This window comes from Nymphaea colorata, chromosome 4 (genome assembly GCF_008831285.2).
Source record: "Nymphaea colorata isolate Beijing-Zhang1983 chromosome 4, ASM883128v2, whole genome shotgun sequence".
Taxonomy (NCBI): Eukaryota; Viridiplantae; Streptophyta; class Magnoliopsida; order Nymphaeales; family Nymphaeaceae; genus Nymphaea; species Nymphaea colorata.
Genome location: NC_045141.1, coordinates 23,857,390 through 23,870,861, shown reverse-complemented (window position 1 = coordinate 23,870,861; position 13,472 = coordinate 23,857,390). Strand labels below are relative to the sequence as shown.

At 39.5% G+C, this 13,472-nt stretch overlaps 1 protein-coding gene across 1 annotated transcript; it reads right to left on the bottom strand.

Annotated features, from left to right (window-relative positions):
- Positions 1-9,047: 9,047 nt before the first annotated feature.
- On the bottom strand, positions 9,048-11,312 carry LOC116252081 (protein GRAVITROPIC IN THE LIGHT 1-like). The gene has a single exon (XM_031626133.2). The coding sequence runs from the start codon at positions 10,879-10,881 to the stop codon at positions 9,493-9,495; it is 1,389 nt and encodes a 462-aa protein (XP_031481993.1). The 5' UTR covers positions 10,882-11,312; the 3' UTR covers positions 9,048-9,492.
- Positions 11,313-13,472: the final 2,160 nt, after the last annotated feature.

Below are 13,472 nucleotides of genomic sequence, written 5' to 3'. Positions count from 1 at the left end.
ACTACACAGACCACTTGAAGGATTGAATGCATCGACTGTCTTAACGCTGCCATGCAATCTTGAAAAATGCATGAATGTGTCGTTTATTGTTCTTCCAAGAAAAGCAAGGAAATGAAGGGAAAACGAGAGTATGTCGTCTATTACACAGGGGTAAGAGCCCTGCGGAGGAGTCTGTGACCGTGCTTCTAGTATGTGCCCTGCAGTGATCTTTTTGTTTTTCTGTATTCTTTTCATTTCTTTCTCAAATTAGGGAGCCCCTAGTGGATAGGTTAGCATGTCAGAGACCAATATATATTAAATATTTTTTCATATGAAGGCTTCATGGTGGGGAAGATTTGATAAGCAGGAGTATCTGTGTTCATCGATATGTTATGTTCTGATTTCTGTGAAACTCTGAATTCCACCTGTTATGCCTTTTTATCGACATTGTTATGCCATATAGTTAAAAGAGAAAAGGATCCATTAAAGAGATAAGGCTTCCAGTTCCATGGTGACAAGCAATGATGCGAACATAATGGGACTAGAGTGATAGAAATCGAGGAACACCAGCATGTGGTTGGAGGACCCATGCATAAAGCAACGTGGAGATGCATGACTTGGCTAAGTGAGCCTCTCCTCTGCTAAAATACAAACACTAGGTCTTTGCCTTTACTGTAGGGTAGGGATCTAGCCTCCCTAGCCGATGCTCAGGTTTACAAGGACAGTACTCGCTCGGGTGGATTGGTTTTTAATGCTCCCCGCTCTTGATGCAGCCCACTATGCCCTATCAGAATATATGTTCTTTCTTGGACTTGTAGTTGGGCTTAACGTTTTACATTGCTGTATAAGAGAGTAAATAAAGAGACGAAGCAACCAAAGTTGTGACAGCCCTGGGGAAGCCCCATCTCAAGATTCTGGTGATCATTTGAGACTTCCTCCAAGGACTGACCATGCGTGTCCACATAAATATAGTATATTTGCTGTTCATTGACAACATCTTTCCTTTCTATATATGTGCATATGACTGTAACATCCAATAAAATTAAGACCGATGGGACCACCGTGCAGCTATTGCAGTGCAGCGCTAGTTTGTACAAGGATGTGTCTCTACTAGTAGAAAAGATGAGTGATGCATTTACCCAGACAGAAAATGTATAGTGCAAGTTTTGGGATTAAATATTGATGGAGTTGGTGCTTGTGCTTAAAGGAATGGAGGAAAAAACTGATATGTGAATGTGTTTGTTACTACAGATTCGACATGTTATGAGATTTGGTCACAGCTAGAGCCAACATTGTAAAGAATATCTATCCTTAGAGGAGTGACCTGTACACCTGGCTAACGCGAATGCCGTGCCTCATTAATTTGCTCGTACGTGCATGTGCCTGTGTGATTGAATTGATTTTGACGATATTTGGATTACAGTACCCGTCACATCGTGTGAAAGATTGCTCTAGAGATCCATATGCGACTTGTTTAGATGCATGTCTCATTGATCATGCCATTTTTGAATTGTCACTAAAGGTTTTTCGGAGAAGGAGAAGAATGTTACGTGCAATCTTGAATTCCTGCAGAAGCCTTCTGTTTCTGTAGTTGTTAAAAGGAATTATTGAATTGGTACAGAAATAATTTCTTTAGAATAACACCGTCATCCCCGTGAACAAGCAAATTTTGATTGTGTGGCGGTATATATGCTCCTGTCCACTAGAGGGCATGCCATTTAAACGAATCAAAGCTTGGTCTCTTAGCTTTGGTTACAACAGTGAGGAGAATCCGAACTAAGAAACTTCTTTCTTCTTCTTTTCAAGTTTTCTTTTTACGTGTGGCAACAACATCAACTTTTGCACTACACGAAAATCAAAAACAAGTAGATGGGCATTAGTGGAGTCTACAAAAAGTTGCTTTTAGGCTCTCATGGCGCATAGAGCGTCCCTAGCAAAAAAAAAAGCTGAGAATGGTACTAGCAACTTTCAGATATTTGTATATTAAGCTCTCTCTCTCTCTCTCTCTCTCTCTCTCTCTCTCTCTTGTGGGAGCAGCAGTGTGTCTTCTGTTCTGGAAGTAGGGAAAGGAGGTGAATGCTTCCATTCTCATGGTTTAGATTCAGTATTCAATATGAATGTCCAAGAATGACCAACGCAACGATTAAATCCTCTAACGAGAGAAGCTGCCAGTGGAAAGCTCTGTGTCGGAGTTATTACTGCCCACTTGCGCAGCTTTAGATAGGGTTCTCTCTCTCTCTCTCTCTCTCTCATGATTTCAGTGGGTCAGAGCTAGTTTACATCTTTTTGAGAGTGAATTTCAGTTTCACTATCGGACACAAACCTGTGGGCACGTATGACCAAGAATAATGTGATACATTTTCTATTTACTGTAGGCTATATATGCATGGTTCAGCTTGCTCGAAGCTAGAGGGAAATTCATCTTTTTTGTTATATAAGCTTACCAAGCAGCAACCAGACGACAACAGGAGGCAACTGGCAACTGTTGAGATTTTCGTGACATTGAAGAATTGTGTTAATCAACAGTTCTTACCTCAACAAATAAAAATAAGTGAAAAGAAAAAAAAATGGAACCGTAAAATTTATTCTCAAAGGTACTGATAAAGGCGTTACTGGAAGATACCAAATCCAAAGGGAAACAAAGCAAAAAAAGAGAACAGGAAAGGAAATACATGGTATACCCATAAGTTATTATTCTGAAGATCTTTGCAAGCCAAAATATGCTTCACAACTATGCACTGACAACGCTAACAAAGTTCTCCATCTCGGGGTTGGACTTAAGACCGACAAGAAGATGAGGAACTAATACGCTTCTGCTCAACGCCGACTTCCCTTCCAAGACCGGCCAAAGTGGCCGGACAGCTATAGGACTGCTCAAAATCAGACGACGAAGACTAAATTTCCTATACATGCTGGCCCGCCTGTGGCGCCTGGCGGCCGTCCGGACTTTCGGCTGGATTCCGGCTGCCCATCACAAATTTGACCATAAGAATGTGCCTGGAGAATTTGAATCAATAAAATCTAATTGATAAAAACAGAAGTTTGTAGCAGATTAACGTGGTTATGAAGTTTTCAAAATCAATAACCGCAAAACTTTGGGTTCAAACTCTATCCGTTTTGTGGGTGTGGGTGTGCGGGCGTTCCAGTTATGCATAAATTTTGTTGCGATCATTTGATAGACAAACCCAAGGTTTGTGCTAATAAGAGGCCGTCTGATTGCAGTGGGTGATGGTAGAACGGACAGGGCATGCTTCGTTTTTGTGCAGCCAACACAAACGTTGGCCATGAAATACGCTGAACAGAGAGAACACGGTACGGGCAGTATATCCAGGAAAAATGATCATGACCACTGGAAACCCTCAACCCTCTCTCCCACAGTCCCTCATCTCCATCTCTCCCCTCGGTCTCCTCCTCCATCTCTCCTGCACTCCTGCGCTTTATTTTCCTGGTGTTAGACTGGACACGAAACCACCGCTTCTCTCTTCTACCGGTACATAATGTCTTTATATCTCTCACTTGCTCTATTTCTCCCTCTGTCTGTCGTTGAAGGCCGATGCAGCCCCCACCATTTTTGATCCATCTCACTTTCCAGTTTCTATCTCACTCATTCCCTATCTCGTGCTCTGCAGCCCTAATACTTAGGAGTATTTTCTTTTTCTTAATTATGTTATATTAATTACTTTCCATAGTTTTAGTTTAGTTTGCATTATTTGGGTACGTAATTTATATTCATTTAATTTCAATTACTTTTTAGTTAGTCCGAATTTACTTCATTTATTTAGTTAAGTATATATATTTTTTAATATCATGGTAGGGCTACGATTCAATGGGAAATTAGGTTATTGTGCATGACGGTAGGGAAAGAAATTCAAGACCCATTGAGCTAGTATTCCTGTTTGTTTAGAATTTACGGAAGTAGAAAAATACTAGAAGGCATGGTAGCAGACGATGGTGATGTTATGGAGAGGACATGGGATGACGTAAAAAAACCTTATAAATAAGGCAGCAGGATGGACTTACAAAATCACAAATAAAATAACTGTGGTGCAAGGCAGGTATTACTCCACATTCATGACTATCGTCTGGGACCGAGGATTTGATGATCCAAACTGCCACTATCTTGAAAGTATGAGAGAAAATGAAGTTTGTAATTAAATCCATCGTTGGAATAATTACAAACTCCTCACTTTACTTCAACAATATGTTCAACTAAATTCATACTTCATGCATATAATCTAACTATTTGATTGCATTTTTATTTTCACAAACGCAGGAAGTAAACGGTGATGCCTTCTCTCAAATATTACGTGGTTTTTGACGGAAGAACAAGAGGAGTACATAGTGGCTAAGATGTCGTCTGAGCAATAACACACATCTAAGAAGACTAGTTGTTTTAAGTTTTCATCGGTGTCTATATGCATATAGTAACAGAATGGAAGGCAAACACCAAACGGAACAGACAAGTCAAACAAAACAGTTAACTTAAGATACAAACATTGGACAAGATGGACAGAATAGAAAACAAATGCCAGACAAAATAGACAATGCAGATAAAACAAGATGGACGAAAGTTTGTGAGGACAGTTATCAAACAGCCTCTAAAGGTAGATGACAAGAACATGTAAAATGACTTTTGTCCACCAAAGTTTGTGAGCAACTTGCAACAAGGGAATGGTCATCATTTTGGAGACGTTGGGGTTAAATTTCAACTTTATGGTTATGTTTTCCGGTCATCCTATAGTACTGCCCTTGTTAGACTCAATGTCAAGGCTCACTCTCATCAAATAAAATGTCGACGCTAGAAAGGTTCTTGAGCTGTTTGGGAATAGTAACATATTATTAGTATTCCATGTATCTGTCCCCTTTTGGTAACACACTATTTGTCCAATAATTCTGCACTATAAAATGAGGCAGTGTCTTCCTGCGGTCAAACAACCTCTTTGAGATGCCAATTTCCATAAAGTCATTCACTAAATGAGTAAAGAATTGTGATGTTCATCTCTCATTAAAAGGAAAAAAAAAAAAAAAAAGGAGCTTCCGAATACTTTTCTATGGCAGATCTAAGTTACAAAAAGGCTTCAAAGATATACCATGCAATAATTGAAAACTACTCCTACTTTTGTAACTGGTAAAAGAAATAATACCTACTTAATTTGATATAGGTTTAAGAATGCATCAGTGGTGGATTGCAAAGAGTTTAGTGCATGCATTTCACATTATCAAAAACACGTAATCCTTATTGTCATCAAACTCTTACTTGCATGTATAGATCTCTATATTAATCTACAGTTGAAAGAAATATTGGGCCACATCGGTTGAGCTCATGAGCAGCTTGCAACAAGGGAGAAGATCTCTATATGTGAAAATAGCTTTTACCAGACATGATAGTGATCCTCTCTTTCATTAGAAAAAAAAATTGTTGTCATTTCTTTGCTTTTTAAACTTTAACAAGGGAGAAGATCCAGATTACCATTTGAGTAAATGACACTGTATTATTGGAACCCATGTTTATATAAAATGCATTTTATAAATACTATGTTCTTACTTCAGAAAACATAGTGTAGTCATACCGAGTATTTGATTATTGGATCTAAGCATAATACCCAATCATATTACGTTCCTTTGAATAATGAAGGACATAATGCTGTCTGAATATCTAGGAGTAACATCCACAATCACACCTTGTAGTTTGAATGAAACCATTATGTTAATGGGGCATGCGCCATATGGTGTTTTAAAAATACACTATTCTATATATATCAAATGATCTCTTTTCTTAATACTTCATTTCTCAGAATTTTCAAACGGCTGACCGGCTGGTATTTTAGTGGCACATATCCATTATCTGATTTGCCATTGGAATTTTATGTGTCTTCCCACAGGTCTTGGATAAGATGGCTAAAATGCCTCAAATTAGTAAAATCACATCCCATTACTGTACCGTTCATCAAAAATACATTTTCTTAACTCTTGTTTGGCTATCTTAAACACACTTAACGACTCGAAAGAACTTGAATGTCTTTAAATTAGGTTCCTTTCTTTTCTGCCGACTTCTAACTTCGCATGTTCATTAATTATATTTTCCATTTCTCCAACCTTTTATTAATTTAGCAACAACTCCTGTTCCTTCATTCCTTTATTTATTATTCAAACGGAAAACGGAAAAAGGTAAAATCAATTCTTGAACCCTTTGTCATTCACACTTCTACTTTTTCACATTGGGCCACTCAAGAATCACCTCTGCCATCAATTTCAACCTAATTACCACTTCCAACCTCTCACACCACCATTATCACCACAGCTTCCATTAACCCGCCGCCCCTGTTGCCACTGTCACCACCACCAGCGTCGCCGCCACTGCCATCACCGCCAGAAAACACCACAACTACCATCATCGTTGCCCTGCTTCACCTGACCTATGACAGCTGCAACTGCCACTGTTGCTAATTGACACCACACTTAGCATTTAAATTGGTCAACCAATTAAATTCGTTACGAGGAAAAAGTTTTCAACAGAAGCGTGCTTCTTCATGTGACAATAAATGTAACTAATAAAAATAGGCCCTTAAATTTTTTACCTACTGTATTATTATGTGCATAACAAATATTTCACGCATATGGAGAAAAGGAATTTGTCCAGTAACAGGGTTTGACTGTATATGGTTCTGATGCCTAACAATCTTTTTCCTGATCAAATTAATCGCCAAGAGCAGAACAAAATTTTCATACACACTCGCGTCCTAAGCGTTTGTCTGATAGGCTACGCAATTGACTTCACCCAATATCAAAGATGTGTAACAGAAAAAGCATGTTATTATGACAGAGAACATCCTGATGAATCATCCCAACTTCCCAGTTTTTAAATAAAGTCTCTTGCTGCGCCTTATGCCAAGGACCATTTTTTTACAAGACCATAGTTATACATCAATCACACGCCTAGAAAACCTCTTAAAAGTTTCCAAAGAGCAAGGATAGAAGAAGAATTCCACCTCTGAGCTAACACTGTGCATGAACTTCCCAATCGGATTAAGATCAGCTAAATGCGCTTAAAGCCAAATTCAGATGAAGCATAGCACAGCTAAACATGGCATAACCTATGTACTGTATCTGAGATGAACTCCGCACTATGTACTGCATCTGGGCACAAGATGACCTCCAACCTGCTCAACCTTGCATTGAGATTGCAGATGTTTTCTGTTTTGGAGGAGAAGCAGCACAGAATTCTACAGAATAACGGTGAGGTTCATTCCCATAAGAAGTACACCTCAGAAAAAAATTGCATCCGTCTTGTGCAAGCTATTCGCAGTCAACAATTTCCTTTCTCTGCTAACACCTAAAAACATCAGCATTATCACATTGGCCAGTTTTTCCGAAGAACAAGCAGGAAGTTCATTCCGCTAGTGCTTCCAAGCTTTACATAACTTGACAGTCAGCTAGAATTGTCCCACAGGTTGAAGGATCGACCTGAATTCATGGCCCGTGCAAAAACCAAAGCAGGATCCTTCCTGGGGACAAGAGGGTACGGACTGAATTTTACCTTCCAGTGATGCAATTAACTCTCCAGGTCAGCATGTTCTTTGTCCATGTAGTAAATGAGATGTCAAAAAAGGAAAAAGAAATGCTATACGAATAGTGAATGCATTCTGGTCTTTGAAGTAAACAGTTCCATGAGAAATTATGCGATTGCAATCAACATGCACCCAAGAGATGAAATAACATGTGAGAGGCAAATACCTTAGTATTGGCACAGCTTAAAAAGAAAAAAATGATGTATCAAGTAGTTTCTCCTAGGTCTAAGAAAAGTGGAAACGGATTCATTAAACTTTGAAGAAAAAATGTTAGTGGTTTTCCTTTCTCTTCCTTGATTAAGGCACCTGCAGGTCGTCGGATTCGCAATGTGAAAACATTGTCTGCTAAGCAGTAAGCATGATTGACAAAGTAACTAAGTTCTACAAAAAGCAAAACAAGGAATAGAAAGGTAAAACCACCTGTCCACAGATATGTGGAAGCTTGGCTAAATATCTGGAACACATGAAACTCTGACATCTATAATGTGTTTGAATCACTTGAATCTGAAGATCTGAGGCAGGCATGACGACTTGGGATCCTAGGAAGTTTTGTTGCTTATTCGTCTTTCAATCAAGACCTACTCTGTTCCCTCACTTTCAACATTTCACAAACCAGAACTCAAAAATGAATGCTTAGAATGTAGCGCTAACAGTTTCAGTGGACAAAACAGAACCACGTTTGGAACAAAGTATTTGTTATATCTGCCTGCACAAGTTGACACTGACCTAGGTTTCAGATTCATGCCAAACCTACTCAACCAAACACAAAAACAAGAAGGAATAAATCTCGACCTACATATAAAACAGTCACCTAGGAAATATAGCATGTCGCTTAGGTATCAATTCTCAAAAAATCACCACAGTTCTTCAAACATAAAACAGAGAGAGAGAGAGAGAGAGAGAGAGAGAGAGAGAGAGAGATGCAATGTACCCTTTCAAACAACAGGAGGATGAAATTATGCACTGATCTTCCCAAGCATAGCGGTTGCCTTCCCCACATCAATAACTTAAGGAGAAGTTACAATAGGGATTAACAAGGAGTTGAATCTTAGAAAGACTATGCTAATCCATTCATAAGGAAATCAGACATCTAACCAGATCTTCTTTTTGCTGCAAAGATGAACTAGGAAAGAGAAAAGCAAAAGCAACATAAAAATTTTCAGTGATTCATATCACAAGCACGGGTTACACAAAAAATAACCATGACATGAAAGGAAGTTGCGCTTCTTTTTCACTTTCTCTGCTAACAAAACTAAAGTTGGATAGCCGTAGCCACTTTGGCATGAATAAGAATGCCCTGCCGTTCCTGCTGCTACCACATCATTTGGAGGCCAAATTATACAAAAGTCCATCACCTGTTTTTGCTAAATCCATCATAAGGGCTTAGTATTTAACTAAGTTTACAGAAAAATAGGAAATTAATTCATATCTTTGAACTTCAATCATGAAACAGAAAGGGTCGTGCAATATGTTTATGCACGCATGGAGAATAGTCAAAGGTAAGAAAGTGAGGATACTGTCAAATACGTTAAAGTAATGACTATTTCACGACGCTCAGAATCAAATGCAAGGGCCTTTCTGAAGAGAAAATGTGATTCTCATGAATTCTGATTGACAGAAATATAATGTACAACCACGGAGTCGAGGCTATCTAGTGTATAGCTAACTCAATGATACAAATTAATGTTACAAAGCTGGAAGGAGGAAGCCACCATTAGCACCTTGCTACTTATTCAGTTCCACTAGAGACGACATCAATCAGCCAAACTTCGAATTTGGGAGCTTCAAATTAGACATATTTGAAAGGCTCTAGCCAAGAGAACTAAGAAAGCTGCAGAAACAGGACGCTTGCTTTATCATGACTTCTTCACCAAGTGGCTAAACCATTACACCAAGGAATTCAATCCTCAACTTTTTTTGTTTATAATTGGTAAATACGCTTCAATCATTCTATACATCTCATGCCGTCTAGATAGACTTGACATTGAATGACTGTCTTGCCAATTCTGAACCCAGGAACTACGGTAAACCCTACAATGGGCGCTGAACCAGCATCACCTGAATCAGCCACAACTGACTTCCGAACAACATTTTCCATGAAAACCATAGAGAACCGAGCGCCTCTTTTGACTTGAAAAATGCCAAGTGCAGATTCGAATGCAGAGGCTAATATATGTAACAACCAAATCGCGTGTGCCATCTTCACAAACGATACAAGTAGAGGGTTAGTCAGAGGCCAGCTAGAGCAACTATAGTTCGCTATTACGTCCCTCTGTTCCGTATTGCCTAAGAATGAAAGTTCCATCTTAGGATGCACTAGCTGCAAATACTTTTTCCGGCAGAATTTAGAGAACCCACCTTCTTCTTCCCTCCTCAAAACCTCAAGTGCATCAATTGAGCTACAGCTAATGAATCGCTTCAAGTGATCCTTCTCTTCAAATGATGAGACGTTCAATTCCGAAAAGCTTTCATCATCGAATCCTCGGAACATCTCTAGACAAACATATGATAAGAATGCGTATCTGTTATGCCCCTTTTTTGCGTAATCTATTCCTGGATGAAGTGAATCCGCAGCAGAATCCAAGTCCCACCTCTTATGCTTCATGTAGTCAATAAGAACCTTCGTGAAGCTATGAGACAACCTGATTGCTTCCCGCAATGCGGAATCAAAAACACTCAAGGACAGCGAGGCCCTTCTAAAATTCAACTCTTCCAATCGTTTCGTCAATACTGAATTCCTCCTGATCAACTTCTCCTTGTGCGCCTTCAGCACCGACGCCTCAGAATCCATCCGATCGATCTCGGATTGAAGACGGTTCACTGTCATCTCATAGGTCCTAAGCATACTCTGCCTCTCCTCCACTTGTGCCTCAAGAAGCCAATTCAAGGAGGGCAATTCACTACAAGTCCGATAAGAATGCTTGACTTCAGAGAGCTTCCGAAGTTGGGCAATGGCCGACCGGTCTGCCGCCTTCACGTTTTCAACATCAAATGGCGTGTGTGCCGTTTGCAACTGAAGGTAAGCAGATTCGAAGGCGGCAATATTGGCGAAAATGCAAGAAAGGAAGGAGTCAAGATTCGGGGAGGTACCAATTTGGGGCATTTCAGATGGGTCACGAAGATGGTCGGGCTTGATCACGACCACCTTCTGGTCTGTGATCAGCTCCTCCTTCGAGTCAAAGTCGTCGTCCCCCATAGCCGGAATCTGCTCGTATTCGTCTTCCTCAGCGAAAAACTCTATGGTTTTGGATTTGCAGACGCTGGCGAGCCGCTGGAACAGCTCCGTGATCTGGGGAGGTTTCACCGTGCCTTCTTCCTTCTCCATCTCCTGCATCTTCTACTAGAAGGCTTGAAGTGGCTACAAAGCAAAAAAACTGGAACACCAACTAAGGCAAACAGTTTAACTCTGGCATTTCTCTGCTTCTTCTCTATTTTTCTCTTCGTTTCTTGCCTTGAGCGGTCGGTGCAATGACGACTCTCTTATGCGCTACAACCATCAAAAAGACCCAAATTTAGGACTCTTCCTCTTCCCATGAAGAAGAAAAAGGAAGATTTGGCAGAATGCAATATCCTGCCTGAAGTTTTAACGGAAAAGCGATGGAGAAATTTTTGTCGATTAGTCCGAGTTGGGGAGAGAAAAGGGAAGGTGAGGTCTGGTTTGGAGTGTGGAAAACTCCTTTATGGGGAAGAATTTGTCTTTACCCTTACATGCTTTCTTGACGATCTCACGAAGAGAAGAATCGTCTTTCAATGCAAAACCATGGCTTTCAATTTTCACCATTTCTATTTCCAAAAGGAGATTCCGTTTTATTATTTCTAATTTTCTCTTCGGTAAGCCTTCTGGACTTTTTACCCTCATGGTTTGATTTTCTGCCCTGGGCCAGTAAGTAATCAACGAGTTTCATAAGCCGTCGCTTACAATTGCCATTCGCGAGCCAACGAAGTATCATCACAAGATCGTTTATTAAGGTTTCTGCAACCTGAGCTCAGTGTTGTGTCGCTGCTTATGGTTCTCTTTTCAATTCAAGCCCCCCATGGACACAAGATGTTCTCTTCCAGTAGTTTGCAGCGCCCTAGGTAGCGTTTAGAGGACGCCTTGAACAATGGATTTTATGAAAACCTGGTTCGGTATAAATGATCTTATAACGAAACCTGCAAAAAAAATTTATGCTTGGGTAGGCATGACAAAAACACATTTTCGAGTAAATAACCCAGAAAAGATATCTCCAAGAAACCGAAGCTCCTCCCTCCATTTCTATATTCCATTTCTAAATTCTTAAGTTTAGGAATGCTTCTGGACCTAAGGAAACTCATGTTAATTTGAGAATAACATCTCTCATCATTTGTCTCGTTTCAACTCTGGCTGATTTGGTTCGCATTCTTAAAGCTAGATCTCTTCTTGAAGACAATAGGGACGGACCTTTTGATTTTGTAGCGAACGAAAAAATTATTTTTTCTAAAAAAATCTCGACTACTTTTTTATTAAACAATATTAAATTTTGAAGAAGAAACTATAAACCATTGACTATCGAGTCTGGGACCCCCCAATATATATCCAAACAACGTGTCCATCCACCGGGATAGAACGATCTAATTTCCCAGAGATGAGGTCATGCCCATGTCACTCCATTTTGGATCGGACCCCCCAGCTTCAAAGGAGAAAAGAAAACTGCCATCTAGTTTTCTGGCTTAGAGTAAATCTCATCACTTCGTTTTTTTTTTTTTTCTACACTTTGGAGCATGGGAAATGTTATATATTTTTTTTGTTGAAAATAATTGGTATATTTTAGTTTTGTTCGACCTAACTAATCTTTCAACTCGGATTTTGGGAAGATGAGAATGGTAGGTTCTTGTCTGACTATTGTTAGGAAAAGTGAGAAACTTTCCCAAAAACTTGAGAACATGTTAAGCTCATTTATCTGTGGTATTCCAAAAAATGTTGAACACAAACAAAAACTTTCTCTCCCAAGGGAAAAAACTGCATCAGCAGAACAACCCTTTAATGGCTCTCATTTTCTTTTTGACTACCCAAATGCAATTATTGAACCAATTGATCCCATTTACTCGAATATTTGTTTTCAAATCATCCAATAATTGGACTTAGAAAAAATAAACTAAATATTCCTACAGAAAAACTCAGGTAAATCTAGAAAAACAAATGGGCAGCTCATTGCAACAATTGTTTGATTCCTTACATACTGGTGAAACACAACAAGATTTTAAAGTCATTTTCTTTCAAGTTGGAGATGGGAAGTGATAACAGGACTGCATAATTATCCTGGCGGGCGTACCACAATGGTGAGATTTCTTCTAGGTCCTGAAGCAGTCTTAAACTCTCGGAGTAGAAGGAGAAGGGACTTAGGCTCACTTGGGTACCTTATTCAAAGTTCATCTTCCTCCTCCTTTCATAAGGCTAAAATTGAATAAAACTGCGGGATTATCCTGAATTTATTGATAAAAAACAGTCGGCATGCATACCAAAAGAGTGGGGTCCAGTTAGCTGGAAGAACACTAGAACAAAAACATCCCATTCAACCCCTTCGTTCTGAACAAGTTCAATTTCAAGACACAAAAAAAAAAGGCCTTCAAAGCCAATCCAACCCATTGATTACGACGCAACCAAAACCTGTCCTTTCAGTGCTGTGCTCCTTTATAATGTCCCTCGACTTTTGCTGTTCAAAAAACTTTTGAGCACCAACCGCTGGGGTCCAATCACTTGTCCCCTGTGGTTGTTATGTGCCTCACCTTACACACCTCCTGCTTAATAATGTTACATTAAGTGATCATTTATCACCATTGTTATAATAACAGTTATCTAAATCAAGATTGGAACTCTGGCAGCGGTATCGATTTGATTGGATGGTGGCATGTAGTAATCGCATAGAAGGTGCGATCTTAATGGTATTGAGGAGTATTGATCTTAAC